We start from the raw sequence: 27046 nt of genomic DNA on the forward strand, positions 1-27046 counted from the left end.
GCGTCGCTCATTGCAAAGAAAATCCAATGAAGACCCAATCAAAATGTTTTATGGCAAACATCAGAACAAATGAAAATTGATTATTGATGAATGAGGCAGACGCGACACCCAGGCATTTTAGACATTCAATTTGTGCCAAGTGCGTGTCTCCACAGCAGAGGCATGTGCAGGCCAGTGCGGCAGACCAGTCAGTGCCTGCAGCGACCGAATTATCTGTGTTACGGGGAACAACAGAATGATGCCGACCAGAGACTACAGCAACCGAGATAAAAACTCTATTATGAATGAGACTGCAAGCTGGTTAGCTGGAAAAGTTTTTTAAAACATGTACCATCTCTCACTAGGTGTTTCCAATACAGTATGCGATGGAGCTTATTTGAAGGAGATAATTGACGGACTAGATCAAAATGGTCTTAATTCTCCCTCACAGAATACAAACAAACTAGAATGGCAGTCTAACAAGCCTGAAAGCTCTTTTTGAAAAAACCTCTAATATAATCCAATAATAAAGCTTAGAGACATAATACTGCCAAGCCAGCATCTCCCACTTTTGTAAATATGATCAAAAGAACTTAAAGCAGTAAAACTAATAATGTTTAGGGGAGGAGATCCTGTTTCCTTGATCCAGGTGTCTTCTGTCAGCAAGCAGCACTGCTTGTGATCAGACCTGTTTAAAGGCTGGGAGGCTCCCCTTTCAGTCTGGGGCTTTGGGAGCAAAGGAATTCACCAACAGGAAGTGGAGTAGGGCAGCCAGAGGAAATCCCATCAAGTCTTGTTAAGAGGGAGGGCCAACGTGTCTGCCACAACTGACAAAGGCAACACAGTGGAGCAGCTTTGTTGCTTTAAGATCCAAATCAGCTGCAAAACGGGTTCCATGAAATGACATGGCTCCACTGGCAATAGACCACGAGACGCCACTAGAGACAGTCTGAGCTCCGTCTTAATATGGCGATGAGGAAGAAGAGTCTTCAGGCAATGTCTTTGCCTAATGCTACATTCTGGCTTGTATTAGACAAGGCTTATGCTGTTCAGAATCACATGGGCACACTACCCTGCATGGGTTAGCGATTTCCTTGCTCTGAAACCCAATTTAAAATCACGAGGGACTTAAATATGAGCTGATGACTTGGGGTGGGGGGGGGAGTGGGGTCAACAGAAGGTCCAATAGAAGGTTTCAAGGACTTGGGAGCTAGGAAATCCTTCATGAAAGAGAAGCAGCTTTCGGCTGGCTTTGATGTGTTGGTGTACATCAGCTGCTGTTCAAGCTCACAGTCACCTCCTGACTTGCAGCGAGTCGGGCTTGCGTCCGAAAGACAGACGAGCCCTGGCGGGCAGGTACGCGGCCGCTAAGGCGAGGTCCCAGGTGGCTTCATTACTCACGCACCTCATCACTTCTGCACACTGGACCATCGAGTGCTTTTCCATCTCGAGCCAAGCCAGCCCTGCCTGCTGCAGGCCACACTGGCTAGCGAGGCTGACGAGCCCTATAAGGTGAGTAATGGCACATGCTGATCCAGTCAGTGACTTCCATTAGGGAGTCTTGCAGCCTCTGAAGCCGAAAATGTGGGTTTAGCGTTTCTCGGTGCGTCTCGCCGTCTGGGCCGCAGGCATCAGGCCGGGACGGAGGTGGTGCGGCAGTACCAAACACCCGGCATGGGGGCTCAACATGTGTGCAGGTGCAAATGGAACGGGCTCGGGCGATAGAGCGTGTGCATCTCAATCCGGACAAGAACACATCTTGCTGCCATCATGTTTGACGGCGACTACATGAGCTGAGGACAGAAAAAGAGCTAACAAGAGACTGGAGAGGGACCGCAACATAAATCAATAAGTAAGAACGCAAAAGGCTTGTCACACTGACAAGATCAAAGACATTTAACGATGGCCCATTCAGCTCTGCCATTAACAGCGACACAGCCACTTCCAATAGGGAGAAGCTCTGTGAACAACCAGAATTTTTCAAAAGGCAACACCACAGACATGTAGGTAATTAGATGAGCCCCAAAAACTCAAATCTAAACTGGTTTCATATCACCCCCTACACCCACTCATTGTGTGAATGGATTTGGTAATCAACTATACATTATTGAAATTTATCATCTTGCAGTGGTAAAACTGGTTAGAGCAGCTCACACATCTCAAAAATCACAATGAGGGATACGAAAGATTGTTCTTGGCATATGTAGGAATTAGCTACTGATTGTTTACATTTGAATGCTTTCAACATTGACAATGACCCAGGCTAGTGCAAAGCATGTTGGGCAAATTGAATGGCCCATCCAGACAGTGCTTCTTGCTTCTGCCAGTAAGAGTAATGAGGCAGTTCACCTGTGATGCTAACTGGGTGTAGCTAGTTTCTCAAAAAAAAAAAAAAAAAAAAAAAGATAGCAACTTGGCTTTGCTAGATTAGGCGGCAATGCTAAGCTAACACACTCAGAAGGCTTCATTCTCAGACACGGAGATGAAAATCCTTGTCCATTTTTCCACACAGGTCTCTTGGTGTCACTGCATTTGGCAACAGGCAGTGCCACGCATTAATTTAGCCTAATGCGGAATCCTCCAACGAAACAATACACTGATGGTAGCAGTTTGAAAGGTTTGTCAATACATGCAAAATTTGATGCATTTTAGAATTGCACAACAGAAATCAGAGAGGTGAAGTTCAAAAATGCGACGTTGCTCTCGTCTGACATCTTCACAGCATCAGAAAAATAGCTACACTCCCCCAGGCCAGTGAAAAATACACAAGGGGCCAGTGAAACCCTGATCCACGCAGGCTGGGAAAAATATGTTGGACGCCCATTTCTGCTAGATTTGACTTCTGAAGAATAGCACTACTTTTAAGTGAGCTCGGAGTGGGCCGAGTTGCACTGCCATATAAAAGCAGTGAGACATTTTCATACATACCTGGGGCTCACCACGCAGGCGAATGTGTGTTCCTCTGTGTTCTGATAAAGACCTCTTCACCACCCTGCGGTGCCGGAAATGATAGTAATCTCCAAATACCTGCCAAAACACACACAGACACATTTAAGAACCATTTCAGACCATTTAAGAACTTTCTAAAAATATATTTTTAGTAAATTAGTTTAGAATTCCTGTAAATAAGGGGACAAATGGAAAATATTTTCTTGAAAACCAGTACTGACTAAAGATCTAACCAAACCACATCCTTCCAAACACAGGAACAGCGCACAACCTTCCTGTGCGAGTCGAGACTTTCACGCTAATTCGCACTGCAGGAAAGGAGGATACTTCAGGTAATACATCACTGCCAAACACAGACCAAGCAAGAAACTGTCGGCATGAGTCACTAACAAAAAAAAAGAAAAAAGAAAGAGGCCAAGACCCATATAGCAATCGGAGAGAACAAAAGAGTGCAAGAACAGAACCAGGAGCAGTCAGCTCTTCAGCACCGCAGTTGGAGGGTGTAAATAAATCACAGCAGACCAACAGCAAGCCAGCCAACATCTAAATGAGGCTACCAAGTTTAGACAGCCCCATTTTAAACAGTCAGCAAGGATTAAGAAGCCACACTCTCTCAGTTCATTAGGAAGCGTTCTGGCCATTGCCTGGGGTACAACCTCAGACATGCCCAGTGATAAATTTCAACCCCCACCCCCTTTATGAATCTCTCTCACACATACACACCCACCCATTCAGAAGTCTAAGCATGAGGAACATCAGCAGATCGATTCCCTCTGTGAGTGGGGGCTAGCCTCAGAAGTAAGGGGGGGGGGGGGGGGGGGGGGGGGGGTTCACGGTTCTGTCAAGCTCCTGATGTGCCCGTACAGCCATAATAAAAAAGGTTGCAAGGTGAGACATGATCTGAACCCACGGCCTGTCCCAAATCCCCCAACACCCTGGCACCGCTGTAACCGAGCGGCCTGATAAGCCCTCCACTAACGACTGACGCTTTCATTAGCTGTCGAGCGGCTGAATAAATATCACAATCGGTTCTACCGGAAGGTGTAAAAATCCGGTTGTAAATCTGAAGTGAAATGAACATGGCAAATAATCAGCAATACAATTTGGAAGCAGAAAGTGCTGAGGTTCAAGAGCCTGCCAGTATCACTGGGTTAGGCTGAGCAACATTAAAAAGATTCATCCTTTTAAAAATAAAAATAGTTTATGATTTACACAACAAGTCTCCAATCCAGACCATTTCCGGTCCTTTTTGGCCGACTCAGCACAGCCTTTAAAGTCTCCGCTTGAGTTGACCACACAAGCAGAAGGGGGGACACGCTACATCCCAGCAGCCCCTGCAAGAACCCTGCGCTCATGGAAGTTTACTGTATCCATAATGGCTGACTGACCACGTGCCGTGAACAAGACGGCTCAAGGTGGTAACGTAAATAAATGAGAATTAAAAATGGTATACACTTGGGACACTAACCTGAAGCACAGGGTGTGTGTAACATGGTAAGAAGAATTACAAAAAACACGCAATATGAACAGCGCACTTTAGCGATTAAAACGGAGATACAAATGCAGCTTTATGAGCAAAGGGTTCAGTAAAAGGATTGTGCAGAGATGGAACATTCTGCACGCCGTCTCCTCGCCACCTCTCGTATTTAATCTCAAGTCAGGCCGAGTTGCAGCGTACGGACACGCAACCTCTCACCAAAACAGCCGAGAGGCTGCAGATCACAAATCCTTCAGAGAGCAGACTGGCCACCGTGAGACAATAGGGCGAAAGGAGAAAAGCCTGTGCTTCACGGACGAGAGAACGCAAGAAGGAGAAAACGGAACAGGAGGGTTTAGTGTTTGCATGTGCATTTTTGTGTGCACGCACTTCCACACACGTTACGTGTACGCATGAATGCACGCATAAAGTACACAGAAAGCAAATTATTCCCGAAAAATGGAAATGAGAAGAACCAAATGAGAAAGTAGAGAACAGATATGAAAGATACCAGCAAGGGCACAAAAAAAAAAAAAAAAAAAAAAGAGGAACCAAAAAAAACGTAAGAAATGCTGATCTGTCCGAAAAGTGCACAAGCAGCTACTTCGAGCTCACTCACTGCGGCACTCCAAGTAGGGGGAAGGACAGAGTGCGGCCGTGTGGCGGACAAACCAAGACAACGGTGCTGCGTTGGACCGGCATAGAGTCAGCACGCCCGACCGTCTGGAGGGGCACGACGTCCCCCATTCAAAACATGGCAACAGAGGCTTGGGGGAGAGGCAGGAGGAGGCCCGCTTGGCCTTTTCCCTTGGAGGTAAAGCGGTGAATCTTGGAAACAATACCGATATGGCACTGAAGCATTTTGTGACTCCGGGAGATGCTCCACCTGTGTTGGGCCTGTTATGCGGGATCCTTACTGGCCTAATGCAGCTGCCACCCAGAGGCTGGCGCACCAGGTCTGGGAGGGCGGCCGGGCTGCCCGGAGTCTCGCGGTACAGATCCGAGGAATGTGGGGGAAGTCCAAGAGCCAGATATTTATGGGCAATCGTCTTGCAGATAACTCGACCCTGTCGGTGCCACGCTACATGGACAGAAGGGAGATGGAGGCCCAATTACTGGCCTGTGTGCTTTCGACCCATCCTCTGGGGTCAGAAGGGAGGAGCAGACAGTACAGACGTTCATGCCCCTTCTCCCACCCCTACGCCTGTTCCCACACAAATTAGTGCCATTATCCACAATTAGTCTATGCCTAGACTGAAGTCCCCCCTAAACACCCCCCCCCCCCAACACACAATCTGCTCCCCAATCTTAAAGAGCCCACGTTCATGTGCTAAAGTTTAACTGAGAAAGATCTAATGGAAGACCAGCAACGTAGATAAGTGAAAGGTGACGGATGGGAAAGGGGAGTGGGGGATAAACGGAAGAAAAAGGTCTGATGTTGGCGGAGATGTCACGGATGGAGACACATTTGTGAGCCGCTAGGGGCAATTACTGAGGTGGAGGGGTGATCAATCAGCCTCCCCAGTATGCAAAACCACACACACACACACACACACACACACACACACACACACACACACACACACATCTTAAAATAACTCTGCGAGTTTGTTTGCTAGTCACATTACTGTCAAGTTCAACTTGGTACAATAAAACACAGAACACATGAAAGTGAAAATTAAAACAGTGGCAAAGCAGAACACACATGCTGTTCATTAGTGACATTTGTGTGTGTGGAAGCAAGCTTCGTCTTTCTTGGACTTTACCAACCATAGATAGTGTAGAGTTCAGATACAGTTCAGGTTCACCATCCAGGCCACAGTCATCACATTCAAGCCTCAAATATCTTTCTATTCTGGAAATATAGGGCTGAAATATTGTATGCTTACACTAATACACTAAACCAAGCGTGTACAAGAAGTCCTACTTTTCAATAAGTGTTCACACCCATTTAGAAATACACCCGTTCTCTGCTGCACTCTTGGGGCTTGAGGCGGTAGGTTGAACCTGCACACACAACAGATAACCAGCACTTCCTCTGAACGCGAAAGGCCCGTAGGTTCTGCTGCCATGTGCTGCAGGGAGGAGCAGATGGTCACCAGGGATTTTTTGCTCAGCCTGGATCTCTCTCTCCCTTTCTCTCCCTCTCTCAGCTTCAGCTGGCCGTCTCCTCTACCTCGCCGTGACTCATACCGTTTCTTTTACCTATGTCGTCCTCGTCATTTCCGCCTCGTCTTTCAGGGCAGGCTTGGTTCCCCTGCTCGTCCACTGCGTGCCGTTATGTCGCATCACATCACCCGGGCGCCTTCAGCCCGGAATGCGAAACCTTGATTTTAACAGTCGGTGCCACCCAAAGACTGTCTGAACCGAAGTGCACTTCACTCTGAGAATTAAATACACCGAGCCTGACTGACTGTGCTCAGTGAATTCTTCAGAAGGACAGGGCTGGCACAAGTCGAGCTTCTCTCTCCTGCTTCTCTCCTGCTTCATTTCTTAGAACAACATCCAAATCAGACTCAAAAGGCCCGCACTCAGAATGAAAGCGCTGATGGCAGTTTTTCCATCTCGTAGGACTGAAGATGAATTCCACGCCGCAGGGGATGCCTGGAAACGCCAAGCAAGCGCTCAAAATTCAATTAAAAAAAGGTTCTCCCTCACAATAGAGTCCAGGTGTGCATGAACAATGGGCGGTTGGCACCATTTCTCCACCAGAGCAGCTATGTTGAGAATAGGTCAATGCCACGCAAGCTCCCCGGGAACACAGGTCCATTAGCATCCCCCATTCACTACATGGAAACCTCAGATTAATTCGTACTCATTTTAGTACAAAATCATGGGGAGAGCCATGGTGGACTTGCAGTTGTATAGTGCCTTAGATGAGGACAGAGACCTCACACAGACAGCAGTGGTCAACAGCACAGAGAGGGCATGGAGACACCTGCCCCTTAAAACATTATAGGTCGTATAGCAAAGCAAAATGATCTTATTAAATATCTGAATAATTTATTTTTGTGGAGACCACACTATTGGATGTGACGTGAGAAGAAAACCGAACGCATTCAATTACAAGAATTTGACTGGAGTGAGTTGCAAACCTTTATCTACAAGTCCCATCACAATCAATATGAGGCAGATCAATACGGCGTTGTCCAGCGACTGCATTTGTAAACGGACTGTTGTCTCAGGGAGCGCTGGCTGGTCAATCATTCACCCACACAAAATGGACTCTAATCCATTTTTCCAAAAAAAAATCTCGTTCTCCCCCTCTCTCGAGAAATATTCAAAAGAGAGATTTACCGAGGACTGGAGGGGGGTGCAAACTTGGAGACCTGGTGTTGTGAGGCAAGAATAAAAAGATAAAAAGGCCACTGACAGGCGAGCGAGTGAAGGCCCTCCCTATCTCCCCTGAAAAAGACCCTAGACACCTGACAGACCATGGTTACTATAGAAACAACCAAGAGAGGAACGGATGACAATTTGGTTACAGCTACAGTCTATAGTGAGGAGGAGAGTGGTGGTGGTAGTGGTGGAGGTGGGTCGGAGTGGACACGAGCATGCAACGACACACTGTTGCTCAAGCTGATGTTTTTTTGCATACGTGACGGACAGTGTTGTGGTGGGTAAATAAGCCCAGGCTATGACGCTCCAATTACAAGCCAGGCACCAAGGCCACTTAATAGGATGTAAAATATGCGCTCCTCGCTCTACCGGCCACAAGAGGTTCTCTTTACTGGCCAATAGGGCTGCATTAGGTCCCAAAGTGCTCTAGTGGGGCTGCGGCATGGGGAGAGAGATGGTATTTATTACTCTTTATTAGCTCAACACATACATAAAGAATAATGATCAAAAGAAACAGGGATGAAAATGGACAGAAACACCTGCTACCCTGTTTAGTCATTGAAGACGTCCATTTTAGGCTTATTCATAAAAGGGCAACCAAGCTTTTTTCACACCAAGGGCCAACACATGCTTCATCTGAAAAACACGAAGCCAGCAAAGACACTTTCCCCTTAAAATCCAGACCATAAATATATTTAAATTCATGATGTAAGACTCAAAATGCTCACCCACAACCCTTGTGCACCAATATAGAACAAAGTGAGCACCAACTTTATACCATAGCATAGAAACAATGATCTAACTTATTGGCTCAATTTAGAGACTCAAATGGAATTGAATTTTTTTTTCTTTAATTTTGGATTCAACACCTGTCACTATGACGTTCAGAAATATGCAAAGTTGAAGGCAGGGGAGTTTCGGTTCCGAGCAAAAGGATGGAACGGAGTTGACAGACCAAGCCGGACGCTGCCCAGTACTGTCGGTCAAACAGCGTTACGGACGTGATTGGTTTCAGATGGCTGCCAACCACACAGGCCATTTTTAACCTTGATGAAATCTGACCTGCAAAAAAATAAACAATAAAAAAAAGCAAGCAAATTTTTGTCGTTTATAAAGATGTCCATAAATAATCTTCCACTCCAGCAGAGTTGTGTCAGTAAATGTGATAAGGATCCGGTGATACCGTGGTTCGTTCAGCCAGTTAAAAGTAAAGTACAAACAAAAATTGTTGTTTACTAAAGTGATGCAAAATATTAAAAATAAAAATAACCAAAACAACCCAAACAGCTGTCATTCCACACAACTGATCATGAATCGTAACACGGGCGTCAAAACTATATGCAACAGAACACACGGCTTCCGTCTTCCTGCAGTCTGAAAAGTTTAAAAACTCTCTTCTTGGTATGAATCTCAATTTTGATAGTACCACAGGCAATTCTTCCTTTGAAGACCCTGACAAGTCCTGAAGTTGTAAGGAAATCAAATTTACCTGCCAGATAACAGTCCCCTTACCACGAGACATGAAACAGGCACACGGCATTTAATTAAAAAATGTAAGCAGTAAAAGTTACCCCAGGGATAAATAAATAAATAAATAAATATATATATATATATTTTTTTTTTTTACATTGACCATTTTTAAGAAGACATGAAAAACTGACTGCACTTCAGCACAAACACTAGGTGCTTATCTGTTCTTGAAGTCTGTTCTTGTTCCAAGAACAGAAGGTCAACAGACCCGACACTGTTCTTTCAAATATAATTTAGTAGGGTGCAAAATGCCTTCAGAGCATCACTAATGGTTATGTTTGCTGATGTAGGGAAAAAAAAAAAAGTGCTGTCCATTATCTTGAAAAGAACTCCAACCTGAACCTTCAAATTTCTCGCCACAAAGTCATTTCCAGCATGCAGAAAAAAAGAAGAAAAAAAAATCCCAACAACTTGTGTGGGTCGCCTCTCTGGCTTGGAAAAACGCTGTTATCATCAGTAAATTAAATTACCATTTTTAGACAACAGCAATTCCATATGTGGACTACGCAAAAACACCAGAACAGTGTAGGTCTAGCATAAAGGGACAGTCACTGATGGCAGAGGTGCAATCAAGAACTTTTAAGCTAAAGATAAGAATCTCTGAAGTGTTGCACTTCAAAGAAATGGTTGCAAAAAAGAAAGGGGGGGGGGGGGGGGGGGGGGGGATTGAGCAAGTAAGCCGGGTGGAAAGTTAAACCTTTTTGGTGTTTTTTATTTTAGGGTTTTTTTCCACTTCTAGCCCACGGCGCCTGCTGCGTATGCGGGGCCACTGCAGCTGAGGCGAGGCGGCCCATTAACCAGCGCTGTGCGTCAGCAAGTTAACAAGCTGCAGCGCTGCTGGGCGTCTCCTGATCCTCACGCTGTAGTGTGTGGGTGAGGGTCTCGTGGGTACGACTCCGTGCCCAGGGGTGCCGCCCGGCTGAACCCTCTCAATGGGCTTGAAGAAGGACCGTGAGCAGAGCTGCATCCCATCACTAGTGTAAGCAAGCAGGTCCGCCTCTTGGTTTCCATTGACGCAGGCGTAGTAGAAACGTACCTCTGCGTACGTGAGCAGGACATTGAAAGGTGTCCGTGGAAGGGCTGGGAAAGCCAAAAATAGCTTCGATTTGCATGCGCGACAACTGAAGCATTTATCTACGGAGCGTCACTTGACGGAAACTTTCACAGTGCCTAGTCTTTTGTGGAGGTCCCATGCTGAACAATCCCGAAGCAAATTCGGGATAAGCATTTTCCTTTAGAGCAATGCAGCAGTGGGTCAGGAAAAGAAAAAGAGCATCAAGAAGTGCACAGACCCCAGAAAAGCAGATATGAACTAGGCAAGCATCTGCAGTGCCTTCTCAATCATGGGACAGAAGATACCAAAGTGCCCAATTACCTAAATTCCAGACGGCAAGAGTTAACCAGCTAAATACATCACAACTGCATCAAAATACTACTTAAGACATTTAAGAAAGATAGTTAATATCTGCCTTACATGTTGACTCAAACATTTGGGGAAACACTTACGCAGACATTGGGTGTTAGAATGTGCACAGGAATCTGTTGTGTTTAAAAGATAATCCTGTCAAAAGTTTTATGCCGGGTTCGACAGACAAAAATCACATGAGCAATGAAATCTCTTTAGCTGGCTGATCCAGTGTGAGACCTTGAAATATGAAAATAATCTGTGAAGCTCTATAACCAGCAGAGTCTGAGCCATTTCAGATGAGATGTGCACAAGGCACAAGAGGCCAAAAGAATGAAGAGAGACCCTTATATCAAAGAGTAGGGAAAGAGCACATTACATAAGACTTCTTGGTTAAATTTAGCACTGGCATCCCTACCATGCAAAGTTCGTCTTTGACTACAAAACAACCAAGCCACCTCATGAAGACACCCCTATAGCAGTCATTAAAAGGTACGAGTGTTCTATTGCACATGGCATCTGTGGAAAAGGGTACAAGAGTGATCTTTAAAAACCAGCGTCGAGGAGAGCCCTCAGCTGAGATAGCTGAAGAGACATTACACAATGGTTGAGTCAAAGGTGAATTAAATTTTTCACAAAAACACAATTTGGGTCTTCTCTTCTGGGATTTGGTACTTTCTGGGAAAGATGTAAGAAATGATTGCTCGGTTTCTCAAGGTGGAAGTCCAAATCTAATCAGCTGTGTAAAAGTACAGCAAGCATCAAAGAACAAGTGAAATTACAGAAGAACAAAGAGCTTACTTGTGCTTTTGGGTTATTTCTCACACCATGAATTTTCATGAGCTGTAAAGTCTGATGAAGACATGGACATAATCAAACCAAAGTCAGACCCAGCAGAATCCCTAGATAAAAGTTTATGGAAACTGCTTTAGACTTCCAACACTCGGTTATATGAAATATCATATTGCATTAGTAAAGTAGGGCTGCAACTATCGAATATTTTTTAAATCGAGTATTCTGTCGATTTTTTCATCGATTAATCGAGTAATCGGATAAAATCACACTTTTGTGTTTTTAACACAATAATATTGATAGTGTGTAATGCAACATGAAAGTTCTCTTAAAATGAGCAAGCAATTGGCTGTTATTCCGCTTGGAGAAGCGCAGTTCACGTGCGGATGCTTTCAGTTTAGGTGCTGAAGCATTGAGGAAGTATTGTTATGGTAGGCCCAGTTCTTAATTTGTAAATCAAACGATGCCGGAACGCAAACAGCGGCATGAGACAAGGGGTCACTGAGGCCAATGTCACCGGATCGCACACAAAACGCAACGCTTAGGCGCACAAATGTCAAAATAACAAGCCATTCCGTTTATATAAATTACTTTTAAATGATTTACGTGTGTTTTATGTGTTAAGTGCAGAAGTGCATTTTAAGCCTAAATTCCAGCACTTTTCAAACCTGAAACACAATGCAACATTAAAATTCATCAGGTAAATGTTCATTCCTTTTTTTGAGGGGTGTTTCTTTATACTACCACATATCGTTACGGACGACACTGCACAGAATTGTGACACGTCAAGTATGAACGCTTCCGCCGTTCGCGGAGTTGCACGCTACGGTCACTCGCGAAAGTACAACTAGCTTTTAGCTTTATGGAAACGCAGAAAGGCATCGCTAAAAGGGAGAGCTCTTATGTGATTTAGGAAGCCTGAATGTGGATCTTGTGTTTAAAAAATGTCTTTTATAGAATTATTTGTTCAATAACTATTTGTTCCGCCAGGATCCGGCTCAAATTATGCCCTGGGTAGGCCAGATCCATTTTACAGTAAATACACTGCACTACGTTGTCCACCTTGCGCAGCGAAAAATGGTCCCACACTTTTGACATTTTTGCCCTTTTACGGACACCGCTATCTTCGTTTTCCGCCATTTCCATCAAAACAAATCACGCTGCCTTAAACCTGTGCGTCAGTTATAACAGTCAGTGTAAAACAATGATACCGGAGCTGCGTAGTAGTACAAAGCGGGATTTTAAACATTTAAAATAGATGGTGACATAAATTAAACGAAGCCTCGAGGCAAAGAATTTGCATCGAGTATTTTTTGTAATCGAATTACTCGAAGAATCGTTTCACCTCTATAGTAAAGTGAAAACAAGTACACACATACTAAGGTATCCGGATTGTTTTGCAGGCAGAAGTGACATTTCTCTGTCTTTGAGGAGTCAAATAAGGTATAAAATGAGTGAGAGTTAAATCAAGGTGAGTTTGATTCAAGGTGAACTTAAATCATCTAAATTGCAAGAAAACAGCAGAAACCTTGAAACTTCATTAAAAATTGCCTTTTCACTATAAAATCTAACACGCCTTCAAACAACATCGTCCGTAGATACCTGGGAGAACAAAACCCCACCAAGATCAACAAGTTACCATTATAAATACCCAACGCAAATACTCATTTCAGTACTTCCTAAAGGTTTGTCAATTTACTTAAGTATTATGTACACAGGTAATTTGAGATTTATTCACCAAATGAAGCACTCAACAGCTGTGCAAAAGCGGTTTACCATGAGCAGTAAACAGATCTACAAGGTTTCCTCACAGAGTTGAAGAGATGTGCCACAAAGCTGCTGACGCTTCATTCTAGACTACAATCCGCACCCACACAACATCCACATGAAAGGATTCGCACAACAGGCGTTTTTTTTTTTTATGAAACAAATTAAACGCTACGGTGTTTAGCTTTCGCAGCATTAATAAGCTAATTAGATAGCACGCTGAAGTGTATGTAGAAGAGGACTATTTAAGCAGCTGCTCTTCAATGTTGTCATTGCTGTCAGTGATTTTTACACACGAGCAATACGAGAAACAGAACGTTCCACTACGCGCAAGGTCACAACACCCTATCTATAGTGACAACACACACGCACCATACTCGATATGGTATGTGCTGATGCGCACGAGAAAAAACTATAGATCGTAGCCCATTTCTCGGAGCGCCTCAGTTAGCCTGGAACAGCCTGCCTGTGTGTGGACCGCCATCATGCTTTGCATTTCATACTTCAGAGCCACCCTCAAAAATGTTCCTGTCAAATTAAAACGGAGAGAAGCCATGCCGTTTCAGTCATACGGGGCAGCGGGGATCGTGGTTAATGGGACCCCCCCCAACCCGCAAGGCGGCACCCCTACTATGTATAATGAGTCTCCTATTTTAGTCCTGCAGTATAAAAGCCCGTAGGAGCCTACCAGCATGTCAGAGAGTCTGCGCACACCACAAGAGGAAAAGCCTGAACCTCATAACCTGTTCGGGTCATGCAGGGCGCCTGGAGGGGAGACAACACAACAGCACTTTTCCATCGCACGTTATCTACTGATGAAAGTAACTGAGGTGTTTGCAAAAGCATTTGGAGGGGAGGGGGGTATTGGCCATAAAACGAGCTGACAAAGTGGCGTGACAAAAGCATGGTACAGCTCAGACTGTGGTGGTTGGGATCGAGACGCAGTGAGATAATAAGTCCTTCTCACGCTTTTCTTTTGCATGCCCACTCAACGGAAAAATGACTCAATCCAAAAGGGAGTGTGAGAGAATAAGAGACAAACCCTACACATCTAGGTACCCCAGATGTTGGGCAAGAGAGTCTGCGTTTCAGCAAACCGTTTGTTCCAGTGGTTCCCATGAAGCCCGATAAAAATCACAGTTAGACTGGAGTTAGATTGGAGTTGGCCGTTCAGCGTCTCCTGGGGGAGGCGGTTATCTCATGTTTGCTGAACAGTCTTCTCGTTCGTAAACAAAAACTTGGAGGGATGAGACCGATTACTAGGCTGTCTTACACCGCAGAAGACAAAAATCCCAAAAAAAGCCATGCCTTGATACGCTCAACCAGAAGACAGGAACATTTACCGTTACCATTAACATGTTCAATTTGGATGGGGGCACACACGACACGGCTACCGTAACCTTCTAGTTGAGTCACCAAACCTTCAGTTCCAAAGAACCTGCGTGGGTTTATATAAAAACAAGGAGGCCTCAAACAGGGAAGCAGATAAGGTTACATCAGGAAATGCTCAGAACACACTGACATTTTCAATATGCATGATCCCTGCAATCTCGTGACCTTGGGAAGCCAATGCTGGCCATTCACCCATGGACACATCTGGACTCAAAGCAGAACACATGCTTCCGCCTTTAGTAATACCACTCAACATCTGGAATACAATTTTTCTTTAGAAGGCCGAGATCCATTAGCATATTAGGATCTTAACGTCTGATAAGCATCACAAACATTATAGGCATTATGGCCAAGGGCTAAGATCCAGGTGGGAATGAAAAGCCATGCAGGTAAAATGTAAAACAAAACACACACTGGTCAGGACATTTTCTCACTTGCAAGCTCTACAACGAGAAAGCACATCAATTTTAATTCACATTTTTTAGGCTAACGACCGCAAGATAGCAGGTGGAGAAATGACTCAATTCCCGTTGGAGTAACAAGTGGCATAACAAATAAAAAAGCCCTTCGAGATATGGACTAGTTGGATCAAACCTATCCTTCTGAATTAAAGAAGAAAAAAGCCACTGACCAATTCAAACTGGGAAGTAGGAAGAGACAACGTTACCCATATCAGCACTTCTGCGTGCACACTCAGCATCATTATTAGTTTCAAAGAAGCTTTTGGGAAGACGCTAATGGCCACATTCAGAGAAGATAACGTGGATTTAGACCAGAGCAGTTTCAACACATCCTTGTTTAATCCAGATGCAGGTTTCTATAAGGATATGAAGAACCACAACGCACAAACCAATGCATGTAGAAAGTTTGAAAGTGCTACTTCTTTTGCAGGCATCAGTGCAACGCTTGGCTATAAGGTGCAGAGATGTGAGGAAAACTGAAATCTACAGTAATCTAAACTGACAGTTTAAAAAAAAAAAAAAAAAAAAAAAAAACCCCACACACCACCCCACAAAAACACACAACTGCACAACGCCTTTGTTCGTCTTACTACAGCACATAAATCAATGTCAAAATGGAAATCATTGTAAATAACATTGCTTAGAGGATGAAAGGGTCCAGCTTGGTCTGACAGCAACAACTACACATGTTTGTAATAATGAATGCTGTGATTCAATTAGAGAAACCATTGCAGCTGGATTTCTGGTTTTCAACAAATAAAGACAAAGATTTTTGGGGTTTGTTTGGGTTTTTTAAGGGGGTGGGGAAAACAGCCATCTGATTTAGGCCTACATCAGTGAATAAACTCATTCTGCATGATGCTCATGACGCTCTAGGACGCTCTTGTCTCTTTTTGTGTCAAAATGTCACGTGTTTTTATTGTGACTCCGATTAATTTTTCTTTAACCTTTCCATTTATTTAATGGTTAGGCAAATCAACCAACCAAATCAGCTAACCAACTAACCGCAATTTCCAGAGCATGTTTAAGAGAAAATTCAAACAAGCACATCAAATGAGTAGCAGAGGTTAGAGCATACATGTAACAACAAGAAATACTTCAGGATCTTGCGTATATGCAACAAAACCTGGAAGACAACTTTTTTTTGCTTCACAGTGTAGTCAATCACTAGTACACCAGTGAAGAGATGACTGGTTAGGTGTCAGTTCATCATCACATAAAGCTGTAAACATACCAATTTAGCACATTTCTGGTGTTAATTAAAACACAAATAGAAAGTCTAATGTCTAAATTTTTTCATTTCTTTAAAATGAACAGCAGTCATGAGTGGATCTATTTGCCCTTCGTACAAAAGCTAATTTAATGTCGTCCATTTTATCAAGTGCACCAGGTATCTGGTCACAACAGTGTTGCATCATGGGACTGGGTTCACTTGCCCCAATCTGGAACATTCCATTCTCCTCCGAGGACACCTCACACAAAGTTCTGGTTGCTGGTCACCATACACACACACACACACACACACACACACACACACACACACTGCTCAGAGGTCAGAGATCAGGTCTACAACCCTGCTGCGCTTGATTACAGGCAAATGGCAAGAGAGGCCACAAGGAACTCTGGGAGTTGTTAAGCCTCGCTGTGGGCGGCTTCACATGCCCACCTTCACGAGCAACAAATTGCAGCTTAAACTCCCATGAACTCCCTCGGCAGCCGTTGAGTAAATGATGCCACGTCCCATTCTTCCCCAACACTCTACGGCGCGTGATGACAATTAAGCATCAGACAGTGGAAATCTGGTATCCTGTCAGCAAGGCACTTTGTCAAAGCGCTAACATTTAGCTTCTTTTCAGCTACAAAAATAGGCTTACGGAGCCAACCCAACAGGGGAAGATGGCAAACGGCTCCTCTTACCGCCGCCTGTGGTTTCAGTGTATCCCCTGGGGCAATTTAGCGGGAATGGAGGTAGAAAGTCACCAGCACGACGTTCTGGGAGAGGACGGCAGCGGATGTGTAGCCCGAACCCACCCCTCCCACTTCCCCAGTCGTAGGGACCCATGCCAAGGGCGCATACCTCAGCTATTTCCAAGGCTTTGTAATTGCTAGCCATGTGGTTTTCGCATCGTGTACGAGCAGGCTCAGGAATGGCAGGGCTGGACATCGGGCAAAGCCAGAGTTGCCGAATCGCAGCAGACGATCCAAAGGGAGATGGCTGGCCAGGATCCCGGGACAACAAGGAGGTTGGCAGAGTGAACTTGGCCGCCCGAACCTCTCCGATTATAACCTTCGCAGCTTCCTGTACGAGACACTGTGGTCAAACTCGCGCCTGCCAAGAGACTCTCGGTGTGCAAAAGGAGCAGCGTGCACCTCACCGACATTCAAGAAGACGTCTCCTTACCTCTCCTTACCACCGCCCACCCCACCAAAACTTGAACTGCTCCAACTGGCATCATCTCCTTACACTGATGAGCAAAACATTTCATCACAGTCATCAAGGTTCTTTTGTTTATGTTATAACAACTTTGATTAGAAAACTACAAACACTTTGAATATTGAAAATAAATAAATTTTAATAAATAAAAAAATAAAATTCTACTCAAAAGCTACAGGTCTGCACAAATGTGCTGAGAAAGTGGTCGCGGTGCTAAAGGCTTCCACACACCATCACCTGGCAGGGCTGACCCCCTCCCACATTTACCTTAAGGTCACGCAAGTCTCCAAGGAAATAAATAAAACACACACACACACACTCCCCCACTAAGGGCTTCACAAGACACATTCTGTATGTTTTTTGAAGACCAGACTGCGGCATAGCAGAACCGACCAAGGGAAGACAAAGGCTGAGTGGGCAGAGTGGGCGGTCCCGGGGCAGAGTGGGCGGTCCCGGGCCTCGAGGCAGAGTGGGCGGGACCGGGCCTCGAGGCAGAGTGGGCGGGACCGGGCCTCGAGGCAGAGTGGCTGTCGCACCGCCCCTGCTCACAGAGCTGGGGTAGCAACACTGAAGGCACACCAGCATCTCCAAGGCAACGCTCTGCCTCAAGTGTCAATGTTGGAGACGGAGATAAGAGCGTGGCGGGAGCGAGCAGACGTCCGCCGCATGACGCCACACAGCGCTGACATTCACGAGACGCAGCCAAACAGCGGCAGCAAAAAAAAAACCACCAAGAAAATGCAAAGCTTGTGGCATAAAAAAAGGAAAGATTAACATGCTCAAGATGAACATCCAGATGTGGTCCCAAAAAAGAAAGCAGGGTAAGCAAGACGGGCCAAGGACAATATCGCCATTCCTGGTGTAAACTGGATTTTCAAAGATTAAAAGGAGAGGACTATGATGCGATTTGGAGAGGCACCTCCAGTTCCATCATGAAAGCACTTACAAACATACAACTTGTAAAACAAAAAGAAGAATAATGACCAACAATTTCTGTACCAGCTGTGTCATTTTCCAGGTCAGGAAAGAAAAAAAAAACTGCTGGACTTGAATTGAAGAAGAACACGCTTTTTGTGTCCATTAGGACTAGGATCTACATGGCAGCAGAAACGACCAATAAAATAAAAAGAAAATAATTCTAAATTACTTTTTAATTACAACTGTACCCAGGATTTAGGTATATTCGGAAATGGGTAAACAATACATACTAAATCAAACTTAAATTACTTAACATGACATTTTTAAATGACCATTTATAATTTAAAAAATGATAGGAACTCCACATACGCCCTCCTGCATTCCACAATGTACTCCCATGTTGTGATGACAAGTTGCACACCCTTAGGCCACAGTTAATTGTTTTTATTGCGAGAGGCCATTCTGCCAAGGCACGACCCACAAGAGCCACGAACACACAAACACGTGCCTGGGCTTGCAGATGCTTGTGATTTCACGTCTGGGTAGTGTCGGAGGCGGCTGCGGTGCCGTGTCTGCTCACGGGCGGCTCGAGTTTCAGTCTCAGAGACATGGCCTGTGACGTCACACAAATGTCCACTTCCAGCCTCTAGAACTTGGGTCTACTGCAGAGAAAGCCCAGTCCCAAGAGCTAAAGCATCTCTCTCCCTCACACACACACGATAACTCGGATCAAGCTTTCTCTGTCACTACTAGGGAGACTTTTATTTTATAAAGTGCAAGCCTAAGTGTTTCCCTGTTCACTTCCTCACAGTCATTCATTTCAAACAGTTATTGCTTTCCTTTAACCTTTACCCGATGATTTATCTCGGTGACAGGCGGCGGGGCAGAGCACGTACAAGGAGCAGTCCTTGACAAATTAAGCCAAGGCCTCTGCGTCTGTGATATAGACAACGTAATGAAACCGCACTCGTTCAGGTCACACAAGACGTCGCTGCTCAGCTAAAAGTGCCATGCCAAAGGATGTTTTTGTCCTAGAGAATAAGAGCCAGTGTGGGTGGAAGGTGGTGACGGCGCTTGATGAGGGAAGCATTAAGCCTCATACCTTAGACACATCTGGGTTTGGTTTCTGGCCTTTTTTGACCTGTCTGAAGCTCAACTCCATTAAGCCGACGCATCACTCACTGCGGGATGCCTCAGCAGCGTCCCCCCCCCCCCCCCCCCCCCCCCCCACACACACACACACACACACACACACACTCAAGAGGCAGCCAAAACAACAGCTAAGTGTTTCCACGACCCCTGGCCGCAGACAGTTTGGGTCTCAGACCTACTGTGGAGGCGGAGCCTTGCTGCAGTGGGCGGGTTGCACCTGGGGAACTGCCTGAAGAAGTGTTTTTGTTTAGAGGTCGCAGGGACTGGACCACACCCCAGACAGTCACATAATAGGTCACATAATAGGTCAGCTTAGCTGCTCACCAGCACAGCTCATGTGTTGGAGCTTGTCTTTCTTAGCCGCAGGCACATCCCAGTTTCTCACAAGCATTATTCGTTGTGCTGACAGAGCGGATGGGTCTTAATTCCCCCAACTCTAGTTATTATCCTTTCGGCTTCATGCTGGAATCTTACGACTCCCTGTTGGGTGAAGAGCAACAAAGCTAAAGTTTCAAAACAATATTTCCGGTCACAGCGCTTTGTGGAATGAATTCTTCACCACGTGCTTCGAATGTTGCTTTTTTCCATGTCACAAGAAGTTGAAATGTAAAATGTTGCAGTAGGAACATCAGGAACCTGGGAATGAAGAAACTGGACCTACAGATTAAGCAAGTTAATTAGATCAACTGAAGGGGAAGCTATAGGTGTAGCACTAAAACTAACATATTTACTTCAGTTCAGTGCTCCCTTAATCAGATGCTCTGGTTCACTTCCTTATTCGGCACAGCACTCGGACCTAGTGGTCCAACAAAGTAAAAATCCAAGCATGTAATGGGAATTCAGGATGGAGGACGACTTCTCATTAGCGGTTCAGAAAGTTGTGGGGGGGGGGGGGGTAGCGGCGCCGTATGAAAGTACGGCGGGGGGGTGGGGGGTGGTACGGGGCCGTATGAAAGTATTCCAGCCCTTGAAGCTCGAGTAAACAGAGCATCCGAAATGTGCGGCGGATTAAAAAAAGGTCAGTGGCTGAGGGAGTGATGCAGAGGAGGAGACAGCTGCAGCCCCTCACCACGGGGGCGTGTGGGCTGGACGGGCTACTGCAGGTTGTCAGACACGACTGTCCACCTGAAGCACGGCACCGAGGGACAGAAGGTCTCCGTTAAGACGCCCATCATCGCGAGGGTAGAGCAGACATCCCAGCCTTGAGGAAACGCTTATTTGCGCAATAAATGAGTCAGAGATGAAGAATTTTTCTCCTCTGTATCATGTTTTTGAACTTGATACCACACAGTTGGTTGTGGAATGTAAGCACTTCTGCCAAAAGGTAAACATCCATTTTTATGCAGAGAAAAATCTAATTCTAATGCCTCCCATGGCTTTTTTTTTCCATTTATTCAGTAACATCTCAAATATTTAAAAGAATTTTAATATAAATTACTTGGTGAATAAAATAAGAATTTTGCTATTTCTGTGAACTATCAAAAGCCAGTTGCATGAAGCAACCTAAACAACGTCCTCTGATGACTGACGAAGCTATAGCAGTAGAAATGCCCTCCATTTTGCATTGTAAATAAAAGCATTTGAATTTGATTTCCAATAGCTCCACCCTGCAGACATAGGGCGTACAGACAATAAGAGCACCCTGTGGATGCAATCAATTGGCATCCACCAGAGATAAATTTGAGCAACCCCCGCCCCCAATAGATGGACCAATATAAAAAAATAAATTTAAAAAAAAGAGAAAAAGGAAGAAACCTCCAAATAAGCCAAGAGAGAAAAAAAGTGTCAAAAGTCAAGAAGCCGATCTTTACCCCGAAGGCTCCGATGCTAGATCAACTCTGCAGGTGTAGCTCATGCTTATTATTGGGAGGCCCTGTCAGAGCCTGTCAATTCAATAGCCAAAAAAAAAAAAAAAGCCAATGGTAGGTCAAATAGAGCAGACGAGGTCAGAAATAACGCTCCAGATCCTCGGAGCACAGCTACACTTATGCAGCTTTAATCTTCAGTGGTTCATTTTATCTTATTGACCACCCCCCCCCCCCCCCCCCCCCACTACCCGAGCCCAATATCTATGGACCATGGTACGAAAACCAATCTAACATAGAAGAGAATAAAAACGTTAAAAAAAGAAAAAGAACAATCAAAAAATAAAGTTTAGATCCTTCAACTGAGACATATGACGACCTAAGAAAGCACTCGTGTAATGCCGCTAAACCAGCCACACTGGGCTCTGACCGCAGGCTTGGTAGTGGACCTGCCCGTTTCTCCACATTGCCTTGTAAGCCACAGTCAAAAGCTCTCCAAGGGCCAATTATGTGCTCTGTAATGTCTCCCCCCCACCCCCACCCCCAACCCCATTCGACTGCAGTCATTTCTGATCTCGAGACGTCTGTTTCACATTACCCACCAAAGCTCCTTTTTTAGGGACAGGAATTTCTGCGAGCTAAAACGGGATGGTACATCACCCGCAGATTCCACGACGCTACTGCCACCATCACACGAGGCGGGGGGCACCGAGCGGAAAACATGATCTCGCTTCCCATGAACATTTGATTCTTTTGTATACTGTTCAAAATCCGCACCATTCAAAATGAGGCATCGGAATGCAGCTACTTATCATTTGTGGGGGAAGGTCTGGCAAACATTTTTCAAATGCGGCATGATGGCCATGCACGGAGACCCGAAAAGCAGCTTTGTGTCTATACTCTGAAGAATCCGTGGTGGGCAGGCGTTTTCTAAAACCCAAGCGGAGGGCACCTTTTGGCAGGCAGACAGTGTAATCAGCTTCAACAAAGCCTACATATTTTTTTTAATGTGAAAAATGAGAACAGGGAGAGAGAAAAAAAAAAAAAAAAAGAACAGCCAAGCTGGAACAAGTGCACCTCAGAGCTCACGACAGTCTAAAACACAACACCCAACTGTGTTCCTCTACACACCAACACAGCCTGCACGGCCACTACCCCAGCGCCCTACAATTAAAGTAAGAAAAGGTGCTGTGAGCAATATGAAGTGAAATGGGAAACTGTGCACAAAAATATTTACCTAAAATGCTAAAATTAAAACACACCAATATTTCCAGATTGCGTTTGCCCTACAGATTTTGAATTGTGCTTTGATGGAAGGGCAAATGACACGCAGACATCAAAATGTCAGCAAATCCCAATTATACCCCCCCCCCCCCACCGCTAATGGCTTCAGGAAATTCTCTGCACAAGGGATATACACAATTCTCTTAGAACTTCTTCTGTAGAAAAAACGAGACAAGAAAAATTTAAAGAAAGTCCTAGGCAGTTGTCAGCCCCAAAGAAAGTCAGCCTCAGAAGCAAAAAAAAAAAAAAAAAGACAAGGAGCACATCAGAAATCAGCCTCCACAGCTCGGGCCGTGATCTTCAAGCAGCAGGTTCCAGGAGGAAGGCTTGCAGCCAGCACACCGCACACAGAGTGCAGGTGCAATTTATCTTGCGCTGCAAAAAGGATCAACCCAGTCCGTCAAAGTGAAAATCCATTTTTGATGGGCAAAACGGTAAGATATCAAAAGCTCTGACGGCTGACAGCATATTAAATGCGGGGAGCAGAACAATGTTGTGTTTGGGGCTATCGGAGAATTTTATAAAAAGCTGCCAAAAGGGTTTTGGTGAAAGAAAAAAAAAAAAAAAAAAAAAGTCTGCTGAAATCTAGTAGAGCAATTGTGAGACACACAATCCCCAAACCAAAAAACCCATGTATCCTTATATTAGTGATGTTAAGACATCTAAACTGGAGAGGAAAGTAGGCCCGACCTATAACAAATAATACATAGGGCCGGCCTACTATTCTGAAGTCTTCGTGTTCAAGATGGAGACCAGTGATTAACCCGATTAACATCTGGTATGATGAAATCCTATTCAAGATATTGTTGAAATACCACAGTTAACCTAAGCCTGAATTCTCAATGTTGCCGAAATACCAGTAAAAATGTCAGCATAAGAAGAAAAAAAAAGGCGAAAAAAAACGAGTGTGTTGATGATCGTAATTGAGCAAGAGAGCTGGCACAGCTTCTACTGGAGGAACAAGCAAACCCTCAAAAGTCCAATACTCGGAGGACAAGGTTAACTTGAATGAACCATAACAAAGTTCAGTTTCTGGTAAACCAACATTCTGGTAAACCAACATCCATATTTGCAAAAGCAGAGAGCAGAATGACCTTCATAAAATGGTTAAAAAAAAAAAAGTTTAAATCAATGATACATTTACTAAAGGATGGCCTCAGATGTAATTAATACATTTTTTTAAGGATAGCATAATGCTCTCTGGCATGAAAAAGTCCATATTTAGCAGCTTGTAAATGGTGGAACAGAAGTCTCATGGGATAATAATGCATCAAAAGCCTCAGATGCAGCCTGTGATCTTGCCTCCCCTCTGCGTGCTCAACACCTGCAACCGCCTGGTTTCACAGCTGCACAAATGCTTCAGCAGATCCCATTCTGGGAATTCAAGCCCTTGTTTTCAGACTGCATAGAAATAGCTTTGAACACAATCCTAAGAAACTAGCAAACAAATGAGAAACGCGTGGCTTAGTATACATCACGATCCGCCCTTGGTGCGGCAGCTAGATTATGAATTATGATACAAGAATAAAACTCAAACGAATAAATCAGAGACCGCTCCATGTGGTCCGGAGGAAACTCCATTACAATTAGCTGAAAGGCCTTTGTCCGCGCTGCCGGAGATCCTTGACCAGGATCCAAACGCGAGAACGTGAGGCACCTCGTGACACCTGACCTCAACAAGAAGCAGGATGAAGACGGGCTGTGTGGAGATTTTTCCAGGATGCAAAGGAACTCCCTCGCCTGGAGTCCCTGGGCTCCGCCATACTTAAATCCTCCATCATAAATCTGATCAGAGCACCTCTCATTAACATAGCCAAGTTACCTCATTTATTAAAGCTCTTCTTTCTGCCTGAAGTGTCTCACGTCCCAACAGGTCACAGCATAGCTGGCCTGACTTGTTTTTTTATGGGATATTTTAATGGAGAAGTAGTGAGTGGAGGCTTGTGCATTGCGGGCCAGTGGTATATCATACCATCACTCTCGCCTGATGGATTTCATGGCATTAATGTGGGCCCACACAAAACGGGTTGCTCAGAGCAGCCGGGGCAGAGAGATCCCATTTCAGAAACCTGCGATTTGGCACAGCGATATTAGCCAGGAACCAGACTTCAATACCCAGTGGCGGACTTATCAATTTTGGGGGCTCAAGGGAATTTAGCTAGGGGGCCCATCAACATTAATATGCGAGAAATAAGTTAGCTAATCAGGGGGCCCCTACAGTGGGCTGCAGTGGGAGGGGCCCAAGGCAATTGCCTAGCAATGCCTCTATGCAAAGACCGCCTCTGTCAATACCATTAGCAGAGAATACTAAAAAAGTATTGACCAAATTTATTTAAAACATTACGTTTTATTTTCCTAAATTAAGACTAAAAGATTAACAGTCTTTTTAGAACTTGCTGATTTTTTTAAATTACTGGTGGGAATGAGGGAATACAACAGTCACAGTACTGGACTGTCAAGGTTCAAGTGGATCAGGACAAACGGTACCATTTCAACTAAAGCCTGTAATTTCAAACTTGGGAACTCGGTCTGAATCCGGGTCCATAAAACTGACAACCAACTCAAATTCTAAAAGGAAGGGGATAATCAACATATCTGGCCCAAGCACCCTCTCTTTCAGGAATCCTACAGAGCGTGCTGAAGCTGTGAGGCTTGAAGCAACTCTCATTACAAAAATGATACACTTCTCAAAGCCAGCCAGCAGCACTGTCAACAAGACTCGACAAAACGCCGTGGGTCTGGGAACAGGCCAGGTGCGAATCATATTTACGCAAAATGCAGTGGGTTTCCCAGCGAGAAAAGGTCACAGCAAAAATAATATTAGTAAAACTGAATGAGACGTAGGCAATGAGCCTGAACAACAGGAGTGACTATCTAACAAAACCATCTGGAGAACATGCTCATATTCCATCCTGGACTGCAAGCATATCTGGTTAAACACATGTACTTAGTTTAAAAAAAAAAAAAAAGGGGGGGGGGGGGGGGGGGGTGTGATCACTGTTGAGACATCAGGAGGTTTATTCCACAAACTTAATAAACAGCCTTATGACTAAATCCAAGGCCATTCTTACTCCCCAACTTAGCATCAATTTCAAAATTTTATGTGTTGAGCATTGAAGAGTTTTGGTTTAGAAGCCAACCTATTATAAAAGGCAGCACATTAATTAGAGCTCGATTCCCACACACAGCAGAACAGACCTGCCCATCTGGCAATTCCAAAACAGTGATCAACTGCTTACGAGAGGACCGCATCAGCCTGAGCACAACTCAATACCTGAGCAATTCAGCCAGTGGTCACCACAGACCTATTCAGTTTTCCCACACAGGTCGGTGACAAAGTTACTCCTTACACCAAGAGGACACCAGTCATCAGAAGTCAGCTTTAAAAAAAAAAGGAGGGGGGGGGGGGGTCATTTATTGTAGTGGCCTGCTGCTTCAAAACACTGTTAAAATGGGAAGTACTTGGGTTTTTTTTGGCCTGAGGCAGATTCAGCTCAGGGCAGGGGCTGGAAGCTCTTGTTTCCATCAATTACTAAGTGCTGCCCATTCTGTGCCATCCAAAAGCCAGGCTAGGCAGACAGAGCCATTCATCACCGGGCTCTACAGTACCATCTGGTTACTAGGCTGTTTTCTTTGTGCATGCAGTCTACAAGAGAGATTGTGATGACATGTTTATTCAAATGAATAATTCAATCCAGTCTACGTTCATGACCCATTTATCCTCGCTGTAATCGCTAATTCATTAGCGCACACCCCAAGAAAATCATACATTTATATATTTGAATAAAAGACTCTTCCCTAGCCATTTTCATCAAGTAATTGAGTAACTGGCTTTGTTTTTTTTTTTTGTCGTGAAATAAGCAGTGTCATGTAGCAACAAAAGCTGATGTCTAATTCAGGGTAATCTGATGACAATGATCTTTAACCTTGACAGTATTTATGTCGCTATGACAGCACTGGAACCAGAAACTAGCGATGGGGGAGTGGTTTCTAGCAGTCTTAAGAGAAACGGCTGTGTTGTTCACCCACTAATCCTGTACACGCCCGCTGCGATTACACTTGTAAAATAGCAACCAGACAAATAACAGTACCCAATCAGGCAGGAAAATCTTTTTATGTATTTCATCACCCACCCAGATTGCTCATAACAAATAAAAATGTCCTACATGTACTTCTCCTTAACTGAATAGTAGGAGGGAAACGACACTCGCTACACTCTTATAAAAAAAAAAAAAAACTTTATTCGAAAGATGCAGGTGAACAGTTAGATACTACAGCACATCTGTTGTCATGCACAATTTGTGCACCCTGACCACAGGACCACTGCTGGCTGGATGTGTTTGGGGGAGCAGGCCATTCTCA

General features: G+C 44.7%; 1 protein-coding gene across 5 annotated transcripts in view; it reads right to left on the reverse strand.

Annotated features, from left to right (window-relative positions):
• furina (furin (paired basic amino acid cleaving enzyme) a) overlaps positions 1 to 27046 on the reverse strand; it is a 65629-nt gene that overhangs the window by 30845 nt on the left and 7738 nt on the right. For all 5 annotated transcript variants that reach the window (XM_077024860.1, XM_077024862.1, XM_077024858.1 and 2 more), the window contains exon 3: positions 2908 to 3006. In XM_077024860.1, coding sequence (XP_076880975.1) covers positions 2908 to 3006 — 99 coding nt within the window. The remainder of the gene's footprint in view (positions 1 to 2907; positions 3007 to 27046) is intronic.

The sequence above is a fragment of the Brachyhypopomus gauderio genome, chromosome 12 (assembly GCF_052324685.1).
Source record: "Brachyhypopomus gauderio isolate BG-103 chromosome 12, BGAUD_0.2, whole genome shotgun sequence".
Classification (NCBI taxonomy): domain Eukaryota; kingdom Metazoa; phylum Chordata; class Actinopteri; order Gymnotiformes; family Hypopomidae; genus Brachyhypopomus; species Brachyhypopomus gauderio.